General features: G+C 37.6%; 1 protein-coding gene across 1 annotated transcript in view; it reads right to left on the bottom strand.

Annotated features, from left to right (window-relative positions):
- The window catches only part of LOC139725078 (TGF-beta receptor type-1-like), a 55,482-nt gene extending 43,640 nt beyond the window's left edge, over positions 1-11,842 (bottom strand). The window contains exons 1-2 of the mRNA XM_071636166.1: positions 11,733-11,842; positions 1,359-1,676 (exon numbers count right to left, since the gene is read on the bottom strand). Of these exons, the coding sequence (XP_071492267.1) occupies positions 1,359-1,676; positions 11,733-11,793 (379 nt within the window). The 5' untranslated portion in view covers positions 11,794-11,842. The remainder of the gene's footprint in view (positions 1-1,358; positions 1,677-11,732) is intronic.
- Positions 11,843-20,331: the final 8,489 nt, after the last annotated feature.

Genomic DNA, 20,331 nt, shown 5'->3' with positions numbered 1-20,331 from the left:
AACAAAACAAAACAAACACAGTCACACACATCATTTCTGGCTGTGTAGCTGGAGGGATCTCACCATAGCCGTTGGCCAAATCTCCTCTTCTCAATAATGCATGGAGGTGCTTACGAGGGGGAAAGACAAAATTGCTGGAGGAAACCTCGTGACAAGGCACAGGTGTGAATCGAACTGCACATCACATTATCACATGAGAAATTGCACAACTACAATACCAAAAGTCCTTGCTGCAATTGGGTAACAAAAAGTGCTTGCGTCAATGTCACAGGAGGTCCTCTACCAACGAAGGACATCGTTTCCACGGGAGCCGCTTCGCACCAGTAATGGCTTACAATCAGTCAGAGCATCAATTTGAATGCTGACATCGGGTACTGTATACGCCATAATCATCCCCAGGTTTTCATTTCTGTGAATTTTTTGCAAGCCGGGTGTTATATTATGAAATTTAACAACAACCATTAAGATATTCAATCTCATCCCAAAATGAATGCGACTATAACGTCCATGTACTGGTATGCCGTACACAGTACATGAACAAGGCGCGTGATAATGAAGTTTAGGAAGCCCAAGTTTTGGCATAGATGTACCTACTGTGGGAATGGATGCAGGCAATTCTAAAGTTCCCCATCCATTGCTGTACTCAAAGTTTGCGAACTCCACCACAAACAAAACTGTCACAACGTCAAAATTCACGACCAGCTAAATATATGGCGTATGCAGTACTAGCAGACAAATTGAGGAGTAATAAGCCTGCGTCTGCATGAGAATCCACACTATGACCCTCAAATGAAGACAATTCTCCCTATCGCATATAACTGTAAAAACGCAAAATGGTGGCGACTTTAATTTCTGTAATAATGTGTTGACAACGCTACGCTGGTGCACAGCGCGATGAGCTACATTTGATCGCACACAAAAAACATGGAGCACTACACATGTATCTCTATCTCCAAACAACTATAGTTTTGTAGATTTTCTCAGCAATTGTTACATGTTGGTAAAAAAAAATATCAAGTTTTAGAAGCTCTGAAATACATTTTGCATTCCTGTTGTAAAGTGACACTGTTTTTCATTGTCAGATCAAAAGGGAAACAATGAGATGTGATTATCACATAATCTTCTGCTCGTGCCCACTGCACTGTAAGGCTACATTACCGGAAATGTATGTGAACTTTGAAAGTGAGACCATGCCTGACTTTTTCATGGTGCGCATTGGTGGGTAAGATCACCTCATTTACTTGCTTGCAGTGTACAGCCAGCATACGGACCTGACCACTAGCTACAAAATGTTTTCATTTATATGCGATATTGAGGATTGCCTTACATCGCCACTAGTAACAACCAACGTCACCTACCTGGTGGGGGCGCCTCTGTCACCAGTGGCTCTAGCGAGACGTTCTCCGCCAACTGCGCGTTGCAGTAATCCTTGTCGTGGCAGCATATCGATATGTAGCGCGGACTGGGCGGCGGGCTCTGGCAGGAGAACCGCCGCTCCTTCGCCCCGTGCGGGTTGTTCTCGCACACGAGGAACTTCTTGGGCACGTTCTTCTTCCCGTTCTGGTCCACGCGCGCCAGGCGGAAAACACAGATGGCCTCGTCATTTTCCAGCACGCATGTGTTGTTTGTCATCTGACACTGCTCAGAGTTACAAGCGCACCTTACCCCTGTCCTTCCTGCAGATTGTGGGGGAAAAAATGACATTTTAATTGCAGAAGCTCATTTGCGTGTCTGTGTGCATGTGAGTGTGTTAAACGCAAGCATGTTGCACACTCATGTTTCAAAAAATTTGCACCCAAATCAGTGATGCCAACCTTTAAAATAGCACTACAGTTTTCTGAGGGCTGAAAACGCACCTTGGAAGTATTTGTTTTAAAAAATAAAACAACTTTTTTTACCTTTCCTGCAATAAACGTTGCATACAAACGTTACATACAAACGTGTACATACAAACAAGACAAGCATGTTGCACACTCATGTTTCAAAAAATTTGCACCCAAATCAGTGATGCCAACCTTTCAAACAGCGCTGCAGTTTTCTGAGGGCTGAAAACGCATCAAGTATTTGTTTTAAAAAATAAAACAACTTTTTTTACCTTTCCTGCAATAAATGTTACATACAAAATGTCTGGTATTTTTCATGACACCTGTCATATTTTTGGCACAATAATAAGAACGGCATGAAAAACAGCATAAAAGTAATGGTGGGCATCTTTTCAAACTGTCTTCTCATGTATTATCACACACAAAACTTTATATCAAAAGCTGCCGAGTAAAACAAGTAGTACTTTAATAGTACATTCTTCTTATTTCCTTTTATAGACAGAGACAAAAATGTGAGGTAAAAAAGAGTAACCCTCCACTGCATGCTCTCTATGTTCCAACAATGGCCATTACTCCTGCCACTTGGCATCCAACAAAAATGCGTCCAAGTGTAGATCCAATTTGCACATTTCAGCCGAGGGTATTGTAAATTTTCTTTTTCGTTTGTCACAATGTGCCTGGTTGACACCACTTGCAGACTATCACTAGTGACCTGGGGTGAACCACGAGGGGGTCTGCATCATTCGCCCATATTTTTCTTGTGTGGGTAGGAAGGCAGAACCAGGGCGGTTCAAGAGCTGGAGTTCCAACTGGCTAGAACTATTCAAACAGCTGTCAGTTTCCTTAAAGGCATAATTTACCATTTGCAGATGAAACAAAAACCCAGCATTAGTGCTTCAAAACAGTTCTGAAATGTGCATAGGAATAGAAACAACCACTGTAAAAATTTGAATCTGTACAATTGATGTTTAGTATTTTTAAATACACAAAATTTGAACAATAGTTATAATATTGTATGTTTCCAGACTAAACCGTCTACAGTTATGGTTTATTGAGAAAAATACTGATATCTCCTTATATTTTAGGCTTTATTGCAAAAATGTTACATAGGTAGGATGTTTTGTGATACAATAGACCTGCACGTATGCATCAAATGTGATATCTTGAACATTTTAAATCACTGTTCCCAAAAGGTATACAGGACCTTGAAAATGCACGAAAGAATACCACAGCTGCGTTTGTGCCTTTGATGCTCAATGCCTGAAGTCGCCACCTTTCTGAGCAATCTGAAGTCTCATTTTGAATTCGAATATCAGGCATATTTTTGCTTGTTTATTCATTATCCAAATCCAATGAGATTTTCCCTATAGTATTACTTGATAAAACATACAAAACAGAAGAAATCTTCTCCAGAAGTATCTGGAAAAGTGTACATCACAGTTTATGTTGTGAAAATGTTTGAAATTAGATAAACGCACGCGGAGCTAAATCACTGCCCTACGTGGACAAGAGGGAGGGGTAAGGAAGAGAATTTCATGCAATTTTTATACAAACTGTGGCATTATTTTTTACCTTGTTGCAATGCACAACAAATTTCAGGTCTCTCGAAAAACAGAAACTAACTTCACATCCTGTTTTGATACCTAATAACATTGATGATTATCATTGGATATTCAAGAGAGGGTCAAATCCTAGAACAGTCATGAGTTCTAGAATTCCAAGGATGCGTGTTGATAAAAGTATGGCGATAACACCACATCAAATTGTGTATAGTGTACTATTTCAATCAACTGCAAGCTTGATAAATTTTCATTTGCATGATATATGACATGGTAGCCCATCTGACGGATTGCACAGCCATTGCTAAATATTAAGCATTAAACAGCTATTCACACCCCCCCCCCCATTACAGATTCAGTATCTCAATACTGCTACACTGTACATAACATATCATTGTTACATCAACATCATATACATTGTACAATGTATCATACAATGGAGAAGTTGTCCCCCTATGGCATCTTTAAAGTCTCATCTATATTCCCCACGTGGTACATCATTGTCCATGAATACGTACAAAGTCTTGAAAAATTCCATGACTTTCTCATTTCACATCCAATTACGTGGCAACTTCCACTCTTCTGTTTAATTGATTCTTACACTATTGGTTTAATAGAGTTAACGTACAAGGAATGGAGCGCCACTGCACCTTCACACGCCAGTACTTGTATGCCTTGTAATGGCTCATCGCACTCATTCATGTAGTACAGCTTCACCAGCATGAATACGCATCATGCCTTCTACCACAGCAGCATCAATCCCGTATATCCATACATCATGGTGAACAGCTTGATGCATTTGTATACACCTGGCATATGCACTTTATGTATCACGCCCACGTACAATTGTATATACCATATGAATGTTGAACATACAGTGTACTACAGCTATATTACTGTACTGTGTATACAATGTAGTACATGTATATCTGAACATTGCAGCAACCTACACTGTATACTGTAAAACGAGAAATGTTCGCGTGCATTTTAATTTCGCGAATTTCGCGAGCGCCAAGATTCGCGAAATTAAAATGCACGCGAAATTTCTTATCTACACTATATGCATGGAACGCAAGAAGCAATTCGCGAAAATTTCTTGCCACGAAAAAGGCCGTTGGCTCCAATTCGCAAAAATTTCGTGCCGCGAATATATGTTTTACAGTACTGTATACGCTGTTATTTTTGCATACAGATATTTTCGCGAATGACAAGGTCATAACAGACATTTTCGTGAGATGTTGTTCTCGCGAATCGACGCCGACACTTACGTAATGCTCTATTAACACAGCACATGGAGTCATTTTCGCGTGTTGTTAAATTCGCGATCCAACTGTGATTCGTGAAATTCACGAAAATTAAAGCCTCACGAAAATAAAAGCTTATACAGTACACCTTCATGCTATCAATGCACTGACTGTGGGAATGTAATGATACTACACTTGAAAAGCCAATTCTTATGTATTGTACATTGCACATACAGTAGACTGACTTTTTATAACACTCTTCGCTTTATACTGGAAGCATCAGTGTGTATCTTTGCAATAATGCCATCCCCGGTGCTCTCACCACCATGAAATGACAACCCGCAAAGCTCTCCTGTCATCAGCTGCTCAAATTGGGGAGGGGGGGAGTGCAGGGGAGGCAGAGGGGCAGGGACACGGGGAGAGGGGTTAAGAAGGGCTCATACACTAACAGGCCTCAGCCCACTATATCCAAGGGAAATCCAAGGGAGACAACAAACAAATCACAGGATAATCATCAGAAAATTTTTGTTAGGGAGAATTTGCATAAGAAAAGTCACAACAAAATAGTCTGTGAAATTACCTCCCCCCCCCCCCCCCCCCACCTCCTAAAGCAATAAAAAAGAGCAAGGTGTGTACATTTTCCAACTGAATTTAATGCAGAATTTTCTATCACAGTGGAGGGGGGAATAAAGGAAAATAAAATGAAATCATGCATACCAAAAATGTAAATCAGTATACAAAGTGATATTTTCCTTTAAGTCCCCCCCCCCCACAAAAAATAATAATAATGAAAATAAATAAATTAATAAACAAATAAAATACCTGGTCTATTGACTACATTACAGCAACACTTTTGTGCTTAGTTGAGTTGTTTTTGTAGTTGTTTTTCTATTAGCAGATGAAAATACATCAAACTACTTGAAAGCATCAAATATTCATAAAATGCAAAGGCACTCTATGTAAGACGATACCCATCTGCAGAAAGCCTTAGTTTCTTTGTGACAGACATTCTAATAGTCCAACTACACTGTAGACTCACTCCTACACAGAGAATATGTAGAATATTTTCAACTAAACTTTAATGCAGGTTTGGATTTTCGTTTGGAATCTTTTCTGATGTAAATCAATCTCCTTTTTTCCCCATCCTCTTACAGGTTTTTTTATGTGTGTGTGTGTGTGTGTGTGTGTGTGTGTGTGTGTGTGTGTGTGTGTGTAGGGGGGGGGGGGGGTAAACCAAAATGACAGAACAGTACAGCATGAATCATTAAATCTCCTATCAAGTTTCATATTTTGCTACAATATTTGTACTTGGGACATACATGTACATGTAAGTTAGTCTAGGAACTTATTCTTTCTAGCCTACACAGTATATTTACAATCGTAAGTGCAAACATGAAGTAGACTACATGTTTGTATAATCCAATCTCATACCCATATTGTTTTCCATTCATATCTACTGTACACGGCCAGCAGTGCAAACACTAAGTAATCACACAAATATATCTCCTCTGATATATATATATTACGAACAGGATATGAATAGAAAGGTCAATACAATGTACCATTTGGATTATATGTGGTAATGGGGAATATCACGGTATGTACCATTTGTAAATATTTGTTACAGTACGTGCCATTTCATCACACATTCCTTTGCATATTAAAGAGAAACGATTGATAGATACTGTGGGTTGTTTTTTTTTTTTCTTCTTCTTCTTCTTCCTTTTTCTTTGAATTGCTCTTCAATTACTGCCCACTGCGGTACATTAAAAAAACATAGCAAGCACATACCTGCTGGAATAAAATTACCCATGGGCAAATATGTGCATCAAAGCACATTACCACACAAATTTTAAGTGGAGACTAAGAAATCTGTTATTCATACACCGTTAAGACAATATTGTGGCAATAATTATGCAATTGCTCACATTGTATTTACAGCACATACAGAAAACATTCAGTATTCTATATCATACTAATCTTCATCTTGAAGTTTTCATATGAACACAAAAGTATAATACAGGCATGCTTGCAGCAATTTCTAAATGAGATTGGAATTGAGGAAAGGGAAATTGTTACTGCAGGAATACGCTTGTATGCAGTGCATGAATACATTTACACTACGATAAAACATGACAGCTGCCTTAATAAGAATATTAGACACACGAATAACGTTAAGACAAGTGAAATGGAAGCACTGGGGTATGGTAACAGCACCTTGACAACGTCACTATCTGTTTGAGGCTGCCATTGTGCTTCTACAAAATAAAGTACATTGTAGATTTAGATGAACTCTGCCATGCAAACACAAGTTGACTTGTACATTGATTCATAATGATATAGGCTACCCTGGGCATTACTTCTGTGGACAAAAAAGTATCTAAATAAGTGTCATGTATTTCATAATATTTTTTTTTTTCCTCAGATTACTTGGATACACCCACACACAAAAAAAAAAAACACATCAAAACCAGGATTCTGCCAGTGACATCTGTCAATCATTGCTAAAGTAAAAGACAGTCAAGTGTAAGGTGCATTCCTGTGTCTTTTGTTAATTATATCAGTACTTTAGCAATGATTGACAGGCGATGTCAAAGCCAGAATCGTGGTTTGGAAATTTGTTGGTTTTTTTTTACTTTTTCTTTTTTCTTCATTTTTGTGGCACATCATATTAATCTGGAGGAAAAATAGGCATTATCACAAAATACATAGCACGCATTTAGCTATTAATCAAGTCACATTCGGGATTTAGAGCTCCGCAAATGAAGATCAATTCAATCACCACCACCACCACACCCCCCCCCCCCCCCCCCACACACACACACACACACTTTCAGGTTTTTAAATTGCTTCTTACATACTCATGTATTTGAGTGGTGTTGTTCAAGCTTTTTTTAATACTAGTCTACTGATATTCATGTTGGTATTAAATCAGCGACTTAGTGTAGGGATTTGTTCAGGGTTTTTGTTTCGGATAAGTTAGGTTATAGGTCTTTTTGTCTTAGTTTCTTTGTTTCATCCATTTTCAATGCTTATCGGTCTATCGATCATATAATTTCTTGTATTACGTGTGGGGGGAATGCAGCCTACAAGCTCAGCTTTTTAGCATTCCTCCCCATTTCCAACATTTTCCTATACCTACAAGTTTTCTGTAGATTTATCCTTTATTTTATGATGAAATTTATGCACTGTATTCGATTTTTGTGATATATTTATGTTTTTGTTGGAAATGAAAAATAAATGAATGAATGAAATGAAAGTATACAACACCCACATAAAAATAAAAAAACTTCCCCTTTCAAAAACTGTCCAGCAATCTCTAAAGTAGGATATTGCTTGTATGCTGTCTTGGCATTATGCAATCAATCTGTTAATTTAGTGCTTCATTAGTCCCACACATAACAATTTGGGAAGAAAAGGATGTACTACAGATAAGAATGCACAATTTGTACTTCAAGCCAAGTTTATTTCTATATTGCAGGAATTTCTTTAATCTCTAGTGTACCAAATGGGAAATCCCCTTGAAAGTGTTGAAAATTACCGTGTACAATATTGCATTTTGCCACAGCTCACGGGGTTTATTTGTCAGAGAGACATGTAATTTAATACAATGAACACACTAATTGTACAGAATATTCATCTTTATTTTTACTGTACACTTGTACACGGTAGAAGATTTTCACCACACATTTCTTTCTATGCGTTTCAAACACCACAGAAGAAATTAGTTCCTTATAATTCAAGAAAATCATTTTGTGGTCTTCCACATCCAAATTCACAAATTAAACACTGAATGGGATTGGGATGATCAGATGTGAGTTTCCCCTCAACCTTAATTCGGACTTTAACCCAACCCTGACTGCAACTTTAAAGCCATAACACAGTTCTCAGAAGGGCTCAAAATTCATCTTCAACCATTTGGAATTTACTTGCAATATACTGAAGGGCTCTACTGAAAAACTGGCTGAGACGATAACAAGTTGCTTTAGAGTATTTTGAGATTAAAAGTATAAAATAATTTCGATCATATTCCTCTCAACATCTGTCAATATTTGAGCTCCAAATGTGCTTCCATATCCATGTAGAGATCTCAAATTCCACAGAACCAAAGTGCACCAAAATCACAGGATATACTTGACAGCTTATTTCTAATTACAGTCAAACCTGCCTTAGCGGCCACCTGTCTATAGCGGCCACTGAAAAATCCCCCCCGAGAGAAAAGCCCTGTTAAAGACCCTGTGTATAGCGGCCACCTGTCTAACGCAGCCAGCGGCCACAGATTTTGTTTCCCGCGGTAGATTTTACCCTCTCTATAGCGGCCACAGAGCCGGTAATTCAGCGTGTTTTTCTGATTTGTGGCCGTGCCAGACATTCATGGGCAATCATAATGTTCAGTGATCGCTACCGCTACATTGATCACTTATTCAGTCATAGTAATGCACTAGTGTTAAGCTTTCTTCACGATTGTACACATGCTACTGTGCAACAATTTCATAAACACCGGCATTGTTCAATGCATGAAGCACATTGTGTGCATACGTACGCATATACATGTACATAAAATACTTATCGATGTAAACATCCAACGATGATACATGTACATGTATAGGCAATGCACATAAAGCTGGATTACCTGTCTATAGCGGCCACCTGTCTATAACGGCCACTTTTTCCGTTTCCCTTGGGTGGCCGCTATAGACAGGTTTGACTGTATTCACATGAACTTGAACCAGATCAGATGTAAAACCACTGATTTGTTGCTCTCGGGTCCCATTTCTTTAAGAAAATTTGCTCTCAGCCAATCAGATGCAAAGATTTCAATAGCTTATAACAACTATCTTAACTTGCTATTGATAACAAGCTTTATGAAACGTGGTCCAGGTTGCTTGATAGATTCGTTGCATAATATTGAACTGCTAACTTCAGTTTCTGATTGTGCAGGCAGTGCACACCACGATGGACTGCAAAGAGCGAGCTGTTTTGAGCGACGACACAAAGTCGACATCGATATCGACACTTCCCGATGACCAATTTGGTTCAGATTTACGGGAGAAATTGGAAGTAAGTTTCCAACCCTTTCTATGACAATGAGTCAAATGTGCGCAAATTTCATACACAAAGGACCCGGTAACCATGTAGAAATGCACACCTACCGTTCGCTTCACCGTTTGTCAATCAAAATTTTGTGCAGCTATTGGAGATGCTAAATTGAACCACTATCAGAGAGTTTTCATGGAATTAGAAAGCCGAATAGGGAAGAAAAATGAGAAATCGGAGTTGAAAAGTACGTCGGTTGCGAACATAGTCTCTGACGTAGTAAGAAGTGCATTGATTTCGCAGAGAAGGATGTCAACGATTTATAATCGATTCTGGTAGTCTCTAATTAGCCGCATACTAACAATTCGTATCGAACACGACTCGTGCAATACGTATAGGGCCTACTATCTTTTCTGTTTTTTTTTTTCCTCATGGATCATTGCCACTATCATGATTATCACTATCTAAATTTTTGATACAGATTATTCATACGAGGATTTAGACGTCCTTTCTTAAAAAATTGTGGTAAGTACTGATTTTATCATGACAAAAGTTGATAATTTGATTTGAGTATAAAGTGTTGAAGGGAATAGAATGGGGTTGAAGGAAAAGTGGAAGAAAACAGTAAGGCTAGAACTGAGGGAGAGAGAGAGAGAGAGAAAGAGAGAGAAAAGATGAGAAGTTGAATTTAAAGGGGATCTGTTTCTAGTAATCTACATATAGGCCTAATGATAATAAGTTAATGAGAATAGTGTTAGAAAAAGTGTACAGTCATGTATTAATATAGTGGGATTCTTATAAAGTGCTCATTCTACCTTAAAATATACTCATGGCGCTGTGGAAAAAGAATATTGAATTTGATATGGTAATATGTTTTTAATTTATGAGTTTGATTTACAGTATGAATAATTGTTTATATGATAGTATTTATTTTTCCATTTCATTTTCTAATTATGTGTACAAGAACTGCAACCCCAATATTTGCTTTTGTTTTGTAGTAAAGGTTCATTTTATTGTGCAATATTCATGATGGATAATTTTCATTTTTTTAAGTTTATATCTTTTACTGTTTTGTACACATTATCCTTTCGTCATTTAGTCAACAAAAAATGTTGACAGATTTTTCTACAGTCACACGCAGGAGAAAATTAACTAAAACAATAAAAACAGACGCATCAAGATCACTTTCTTCCACTTTTGACTATCGAGCCGACGTAATTATTGTGGTTAAACACCAAACAAGCGCCTGTATCACAGACTACAACGATCGATTATCATCGTTATATACCGCTCTTCTACATAATCGATCATCCATCATGCTACGCTGACGCAGCCATCGATCGGCGTACTTTTGAGTAAAAATTAGCTACTTTTCATCTGTAACGTTAATTGGCTATGAAATTTCATGAAACCATCAGATATGGTCCATCTTGATCTTGACATTTCTGATACTGATAGCCACAAGAAGTTTTCATTGACAAATTAAGGAAGGAAATGGTAGGTGTGCATTTCTACATGATTAACTGTAAATTTACACTGTAACTAGGGCTAGATTCTACAGCACATGTGGCAACTCAGTCACACTCACAGACAGTGCAGCTATCAATGGCTATGCAGTGTCTGGTTTGTAGATTGGCATGGCACAAGAATTTCTTTCAAGACAAAAATCGACTGGGTCTCTACACTTCATCACATTTTCATTTAGTTCTACACAATATAAGATTCTGCTGCCACTAAAGGATAACTGTAAATTAATAGTTCTCAACTCATGATAATACCCCAAAATGTCATTATGAAATGGATGAAAATGTCGCAAGCGAGTAGCAGGTCTTGGATACACATTACGCTGCAGCGAAGGGTGTGCTCTCCCCAGCTTCGCTCGGCTGCCCTGCGAGAGAACCTGCAGAGACAGTGCGTGGCGCGGAGCTCGCGTCGAAACCCAAAACAAGACGCCATTTTGCATCTCACTACACACAGCCATACTTGTATTCGTAACTACGAGCCCCTATCACATTCTAATTCGCTCCAAAGAGCAACATCGAGAGAAAATTCAGCTTGGTCATACTCACCAGATACACTGTGTATTGTTAATAAAGTAACGAATGCTAATAATACACATCTAAACGCCATTTTCACGAATTCTTCATGAGTTCTCGCACGCTGTATTCACGGTCTTTCCATTTATTATCGGTCTGTGAACTTTGGCCTACTTTGAATGTCCCCGGCCCCGGAAGTAAATGTAATAGATTGGTGCGTGCGCCATTCGGAGGCCTGCGTGAATACTACATTCTGGCCCACGGCCAAACAGGTCGTTCCTTCTGCTAAGATTATTAAGAAATAACAAAATCTCCGTCCCTCCCAAGTTGTTGTTGTTTTTTTAAGACATTATACAAAATTAATAAAGTTTGCCTTGAGAGTTTTTTTTTTTTTTTTTTTTTTTTTTTTTTTTTTTATGTACAGCACCAAACTAGTATGCCGTACTCTCTAATCTATTTCGACTGAGATGAGGGACAAATCCCAAATTAGACTGAAAATCAGAAACTAATAGATTTAGAGGTCAATCATTTTTTCTCAGTCTAATTTTGATTTTTCCCTCACGACAATCTTATACTCTGTAGATTGATTTCCAATCTAAGGAATTTAGAGAGTATATACTACCACACCCCGAAGCAAATATTGCTTTTGGAATAACTGGCAACGTCGAAAGTTTTAAAAACTCAAATTTAGGCAGAATATGTATGCCGACCCCTATTTTATTTTTACATATTTGTGATCAAATTTGATTTATCATAAAACATTAAAGGGTAAAATATGAGGTGATGATAGTGTGATGGGGGATCTTACATCCATATGAAGCACTGCGCAATTGTTATTAGTGTCACAATTTGCTTTTTAGGATATGACACTTGCTTTTCACCACTGATCAGCTCCCACTTGGGAACAATTACCCCCGGCTAAATACTGGTTAGTGACAAGGTAACTGGTTTGGAGTTAGACTTAGGGGAACTTAGAGGGTAATTCCAGGGGGTAATTAATTGCCCTAGAACCGCGTTTCACATTTTGAATATTTTGCCTTGAAGGTTCCTGAGTGCAAATGAGCCTCTTTACATATTTTAAACTTGTTATCAGTGACAAGTTGTCATAGTTGTTATAAGCTCCTGAATCCTTGCATCTGATTGGCTCAGAGAAAATTTGTCACAGAAATGTGGCATAATATAGCTTGTCACTGATAACAAGTTATATGAAAGAGGACCAAGGTGGCTCACAAAAAAAGTGAATAGTTCTTTTGGAGGCACCGAAGCCTATAGTTTTAACCTGAAACTCGAAATGCGGCAAAGTGGTATATTTGTTTTATATTTTGGATCAAACTCTTAAACAAAAGAAGGGGAAATTGGGGAAAATGCGAACCGAGAAGTCGTGTATGTGGTGTTGAAGGGACCCTACGCTGACCCCAAGAAGCAGCGCACGATGTCAGAACCGCTTTGTGACGTTTGTTTTGTTCGAAAATGTAACATTTCACAGAGTGACGGTACAAAGCAGTGCGCAATGTCTGAATTACTTTGTGACGTCACAATTGTTACGTTAGAAATTATTGTTACATTTCAGAGTGAGGGCACGATGCAGTGCGCAATGTCAGAATTCCTTTGTGACGTCACAATCGTTATGTTACATTTCACAGAGTGAGGTACGAAGCAGTGCGCAATGTCAAACCTGCTTTGTGACGTCACAATCGTGTTGTTAAAATTTGTTACATTACGAATAATAACAGAGGGAGGGTACGAAGCAGTGCGCAAGGTCAGAATTACTTTGTGACGTCACAATCGTTATGTTACATTGCACAGAGTGAGGGAGGGTACGAAGCAGTGCGCAAGGTCAGAATTACTTTGTGACGTCACAATCGTTATGTTACATTTCACAGAGTGAGCTAGGGTACGAAGCAGTGCGCAATGTCAAACTTGCTTTGTGACGTCACAATCGTGTTGTTAAAAATGCTACCAGTATTGCGAGTACACTGTAATAACAGAGTGACTCAGGGTACGACGCAGTGCGCAATGTCAGAATTACTTTGTGACGTCACAATTGTGATGTTAGAAATTATTGTTACATTTCACAGAGTGACGGGACAAAGCAGTGCGCAATGTCAGAAATACTTTGTGACGTCACAATTGTTATGTTTAAAAAAATACATTTCACAGTGTGACGGGACAAAGCTGCGCACATTTTCAAAATTGCTTTTGTGACATCATTTTGCATATAGCGTGCTAGGCCTATTTGCAAAACGTCGTCATAAAAATGACGTCAATTTACAAATAGTGCTCCATGGAGTCTGCAAGAATCTTCAGCCTATTGAAGGAGGCAGACTTAATCAGAAGAAGAAGAAGAGTGTCGAACATGAAAACATGAGCTGAAATACCTATAATCGCGTGAAGTTCTTTCAGCCAATCACTGATAAGAGGATGAATGTTTGATGCAAAATATAATGCTCACTATTTGTAAAATGTCGTCATAAACAGTGACGTCATTTTCAAAATAGTATACCTTGGAGTGTCAAACAAGCCAATACATTTATCAACATTCTGAAATAGTTGCAAATATACAAGTGTACATGTAATCACGTGAAGCTCTTTCAAACAATTACCAGAGTTGTTTTTTTTTAATCCAAAATATATAAATCACACCATTCTTCCACCAATTTGGATTTTTACTATTTTTTTTACCATAGCCCTTTAGTTTCCACGTACAGTATTTATATACTATCATATCTGTCGTTGTAATGACGTACCAGTTCCCACTCCTCTTTGGGCGTTTGTTTTATTTTGTTGCTGATGTTGTGGCTGTTGTTTGTTATACTTTTATGCGCGTGCGCATGTGGGTGTGTGTTCACTTTTTTTAAGTTTTTGCGTTATCAACATACAATTGTATTGTAGTATCTTTGGCTCAGATAGACAGGTACCGTTTTTGGTTTACTTATCATGACATGTACACAGGACGTGATCTGCCGAGACGTAACTTGGTCCCTAATAATTAGATTAGGCCTATATGTCCAAGAATTATTTCTAATGAGATGATGAAGAACAAGAACAATAAAAAAATGAAGAAAGAACGGAGGAGAAGAAAAAAGCAGAAAAGTGAATGAATGCAAAGATTCGAAAATCAACGAGGGTGTAAAAGGAGGGGAGGGCGGAGTCGAAATATCGATGTTCACCGACAATGTCACTACAGATTTAGTGTGTAAGTAACAAGTAATAGTCTATAAGTTCGCAACCACTTCCACTCCACCCACACCCACACCCCCCCCCCCCCACACACACACACACACACAAACACACCAACACGCACTTTTGATTAAAAACAAGATAACAAAAAGCAAGGGAACAAAACGAACAAACAAACAAAAGAAAACCAACTGCTTTTCCACGGATTCCGTCCGGAGATTCTTCAAGTGAGCAGCGGCGGATGGGAAGGGGGGGGGGGGGTTCATCGGCGGGCGCACCCCTTTAGTTTTTCTTAAAATAAAAGAAATCAAAATCAAAAATTAAAGGGGACGCCTGCGCTCCCTTTAATTTTCGATTGTATAAACCATAGGGAGCTTTTACTTTTTTCGAAAGTCATATTGGAAGTCATTGTTTCTGCTCTATCTCAAAATGCATATTACTAGGCCTACTTTCTTCAGTACTGAATAAGCAAACAAACAAACAGAAATTACTTAGAAGATCCTCGCGACATTATTAAAAGAAGAATTGCACAAACAAACATCATTTTTAATGAGAATTACACATTCCATCAACTTGTTACTTACATAATTATGTTAAAGGTAATATAATTCCCCCTGCTTTCTGAAAGAGGTAAGTCAAAAATGCTCTTTCATTAAGGTAGAAAAAGTGAAAGTATGTACGTAGAATTTTCTTTATATTTATTCTTTATATTGTCCACGCATGATGTCGTAAACTGAAGTAGTCTCCTCATCCAGACATTACAACACCAAAACTGTGAAAATTCATAACTTTTGCGTCGATTGTCTGATTTTCCTCAAACTTTCACTGATGTGTTCTGATAATGTTGCTACTTTGAGTCAGGCAATCCACATTGCTCTTTGGGTTTGGGTTTCCTCTAAGTACATCTATGGCTAATTATACCGGCACTCTTTTAACGTATTCGAGTATAACTATAGGATTGTAGACATACGTCGCGGTGTGGTCGGTTATGTGCTTTGTGTAGGCCTATTATAATATTCATATGAAAAATAATTAGTATGAAGAATATCACACGAACGCATTTCACACGTAGCATTTGAGCAAGTGCAACCCGAAGGTCCATATAGTTGCATAAACATAAAGTCCCGAATTCACGAAGGTGGTTTAAACTTGGTGTTAAATCCTAAACCATGGTACAACTTTTAGACCATGATCTAAAATAAGAGTGAAATAGGAGGACCCTTCTGACACGCGCGTATCAATGCGAGTTTGTTACTGGACGTCTGTTGGCGTACTCAATCAGTCGATTGTATTTACGCATGGAGAAATTTGCATAAACCATGGTTTAAATTTGTACCACCTTATTGAATTCGGGCATTTAAAGTGTGTTAAAGTGAATTAAATTGTGTCAAGGCCTGTATTTTTTTTTCTGTATTTTTTTTTCCACCGAAATGCAGTAGCTTTTGTTGTAATATTTTGTCTACAGAGGGCAGCAAACAGATTTAATCAAAATTAAAAACATCATTTTCACAATTCTGAAAAGGGGCTAATCTAATTTTCCTCAAATTTTTCGTGTTTTCTTTTTTTTCTGTGATTCATATTTCTACTGTCGCTACAGCCACATAATATGCAATAGAAAGATTAATGGTAAAAATTGCCCTACATTAATAGAATTAGTTTATACTGGGGTTTGTCCACAATTTCCATTAACCATACTATGACAAGGTATTCCATTGCCTTCCTCTGTTTTTGTTTTAGTTTGATCCAATACATGATTTTTACATGAAATCAATCACCCGTGCCACTTGTTAATACAGCTCTATTAATTTCACTGTACGTTATAGACTATAGTGCATGGAGTATGTATTACTGTTCATATGAAGGGATTCGATACTATGTCCAGGCACCTCCCTGCTATGTCTAATGGCTGTGAAATAACGGATGCACACACACGGACCATGATTGATATACCTCAAGAATCATACAGCGATACAGCTAGCAATCTCGACACTAGGCAAATACAGTGGGGTCCAAACGAGCCCGACACTATCATATAGGCAAACAAGGCCCACGATTCCGACACTGGACAAAAAAGGGCCTTGAGTCTGATACTATAGTCAAACAAGGTCCTCGAGTCCGGGGGTGACATCGTCGGACTCGTGGGCCTTTCCTGCCTATGATACTGTCGGACTCGTGGACCATACTTGGCTATGGTGTCGAGTTTATGCATGGGGTGTATGACTGATGGGTTGTATGACTCATGGACCCCCCCCCCCTTTTTTTTCAATGTCGAGCTCTTGGGCAATATGACTCAAGGCTGTCGGTGTGACCACGAAATAACATGCAGGCTCACACATCACGCAGAACCAAAATATGAGCTGAAATGGCTGGACAGTGACATTTATGTAAAGGCTATAAAGATCGATATAGTCCAAGTAGTTAAGTTGAACAGTTAGTGTGATTTGAGTGCTCATTGGCACAACAAACCTCGGAGCGCTGTACACATGCGCTGTCCAAAGTCCCTGGCACAGAAGACAGTAGGGGAGTAGAGCCCAATATCATTAAACTTTTTTTTTTTTTAAATTTAGATTCAACGTGACACAAAAATAATGGTAGACGGATAAAAGGCCTATAGGCCTCATTAGTGCTATGGAGTGTCTTGAGGAACTTACCTGACAAAAAAAAAAGCAGCAACAACAACAACGGCAACGAAGTTATGACTATATCATAATTATCTCTCTCTCTCTCTCTCTCTCTCTCTATATATATATATATATATATATATGATTGATATATATATATATATATATATACAATATATATATATATATATATATATATATATATATATATATATATATATATAGTTGAAAGAAATTGGACTGAGGCGGGACGTTGCTCTCGATCTTAGTCTCCCTTTTATTTGTCAAGCTTTCGGCCCGTCATTGGGCCTTCGTCAGGACCTACCAACAGAACAATATGATTATTATATGGCAGCATTATGATATAAGAATTTATTTATATATTTTTTGGACATATGATGTTATTCTGATGATGATTTGAGGTTAGTTTGGATATTTGTATTGGATTGAATGATTGATTTGTGTATATAAAGGAAATGATTTAGAAGATTGGTGATATGTGAAATTGCATTATATATTATATGACACATCAGGTTATTCATATAATAATCGTTCTGTTGGTAGGTCCTGACGAAGGCCCAATGACGGGCCGAAAGCTTGACAAATAAAAGGGAGACTAAGATCGAGAGCAACGTCCCGCCTCAGTCCAATTTCTTTCAACTATATGCATCCAACAATGCGGCACCGCGTACGTTCGGGACCCATGGGAACTATTTCTCACATTATACAATATATATATATATATATATATATATATATATATATATATATATATATATATATGATATGGGTATAGTAAAGGAGACTACGACAACACAGATGTACAACGTACAATATAAAAACATTAACCATTTTTAAAAATCCGATATATTATTTCAATTTTCTTACAGAGAGAGCTCGGCCTACCAGGATGAATGGTATTAATCAATGTATATAGGAATAAATAATCTTCATGATAAATATGAAATTCTAACAAGTGAGAAAACGATGCACTGCATATTAAACAATCATTCATTGCATTTTAAAATTTAAGGCAAAATACAATATTAGAATAAGAAGAAGAGTGATCTCTATCCTCTTTCTTTATTTTCTTTGAAATGATAGGATAAAAATATACCTGGCATGATTGAATAACTCATTAGTTTGCACTGTTGACGGACACAATAGGTTCTGCACCCAGACAGCAACAATGGTCCAAATTCCAAAACGTCGCATCAAAGTTTAAATCAGTCCATGGATTCTTGAAACCATATGGGCTTTTTATAATCTATGCACTAAATTCAACCCACTGAGCATTTTCCAAACGGCGAACTTAACAATATTCATAAACTAAATCTAAGCAACGTTTGAGAATTCGGACCAATACGTTTGAGTAATACACGAAGAAAATGGTTATGCTCGTTATTCCGTCGGGTTATTCCGACGGTTCGTTAAGTTCTAAAATAAAGTTACGTTCCCTGTTCTCGGCTGACAACAGTGTTCGTTATTCCGAAACACGCAAAATTCGTGTACCTTAGATGTTCGCTATCCGAATATGAAAAGTGGCTCATTTATACGAATACGAGAAAGGATTTCGTTAATCATAACATTTGTAGCGTTATTCCGATGATTCGTTATTCCGAAGGTTTCTTAATCCCAAAATGAAATGAAAGTTTCGTTATTCTGAAAATGAAAAGAATGTGTGCACTAACTAAAACTTCTACATTACTGACCTTGTTTTAATATATTTAGGATCAACGGACCTTGAGTAACGAACCCTTCTTCGTTTTTTGAACATTCGAATTTTTTTTATAGCGACCCTTATTTTCAACTTTCAAATTTATTCTTCATTTCCATCAAAGAAACAGGGAAAATTATGTACAATGCATTAACAGAACATATTTGGAATAATTTCAAAAACGTAAATCAACAAAATACATGTGATCACGAGTAACAACATAAACTCATTTTTAAAGGTATATATACATACGCATAATACAAGGATTGGAATGGAAATGGAGGGTCCCACTAAAGAGCAAAGCTTGTACGATATGGGACCCTTAGAAAATAAATAAGAGATCGAATAATGACTCAATGAAACTACAAACAGATATATGAAACAAAATCAAAGAAACCAATATCAACTGACATGAAATCAAGTTAGGAAGGAAAGAAAAAAGGAACAAGAAAAAAAGTGAAACTACAACACGCGCCATCGTGGACACAAGTAGATTGGATTCCATAATGTATTCTAGTCCTGGAATTACGAACGTTCACAATAAGGAACCTCGTTTCTTTTCTTCTTTTTTTTTTGTGAATTACGAACCTTCCGGGTAACGAACTTTATTTCATTTTCGTGGTAAAGAATCTTTGGAATATCGAACTGTCTAAATGATGAGAAATCCGTAAACAAAACCGGCCTTATAACTGTCACAAGGATGGGATGTTCTCATATCATGCATTGTGCGGCGCCAATTGTTTTACAAGTCCATAAGATAAACATCTGACATGTATCTGAACAATTTGATTCGTTTTTTGTCGTATTGCATATCTCTCACTAATGATAAAGGGGAGATGAAAAATAATGTAGCATGCACCTTTTTTTTTTTTTTTTTTTGCAATTCTCAAAACAATGTATTTTATCTTTTGCACATCCCACATGCCAGTCTTTGGCTGACGAGAGTTAGTTCCATTTACTTCGGGATAATCCACCCCATGAGTGGAAAATAACAATTGAATTGGTTATAGTATTATACAGCACCGAAAAATCAGCAACATTAAATCACCGTAATCAGCAATATATCCCCTATGTATATGGCTTCTTTTTATTTTACTAGATTTATTTTCGTTTG

Source organism: Diadema antillarum, unplaced genomic scaffold (genome assembly GCF_040938485.1).
Source record: "Diadema antillarum isolate AM-2024a unplaced genomic scaffold, OU_Dant_1.0 seq00000014_RagTag, whole genome shotgun sequence".
Lineage (NCBI taxonomy): Eukaryota > Metazoa > Echinodermata > Echinoidea > Diadematoida > Diadematidae > Diadema > Diadema antillarum.
Note: the sequence above shows the minus strand (reverse complement) of the source record. Positions and strands in the feature narration are given on the sequence as shown.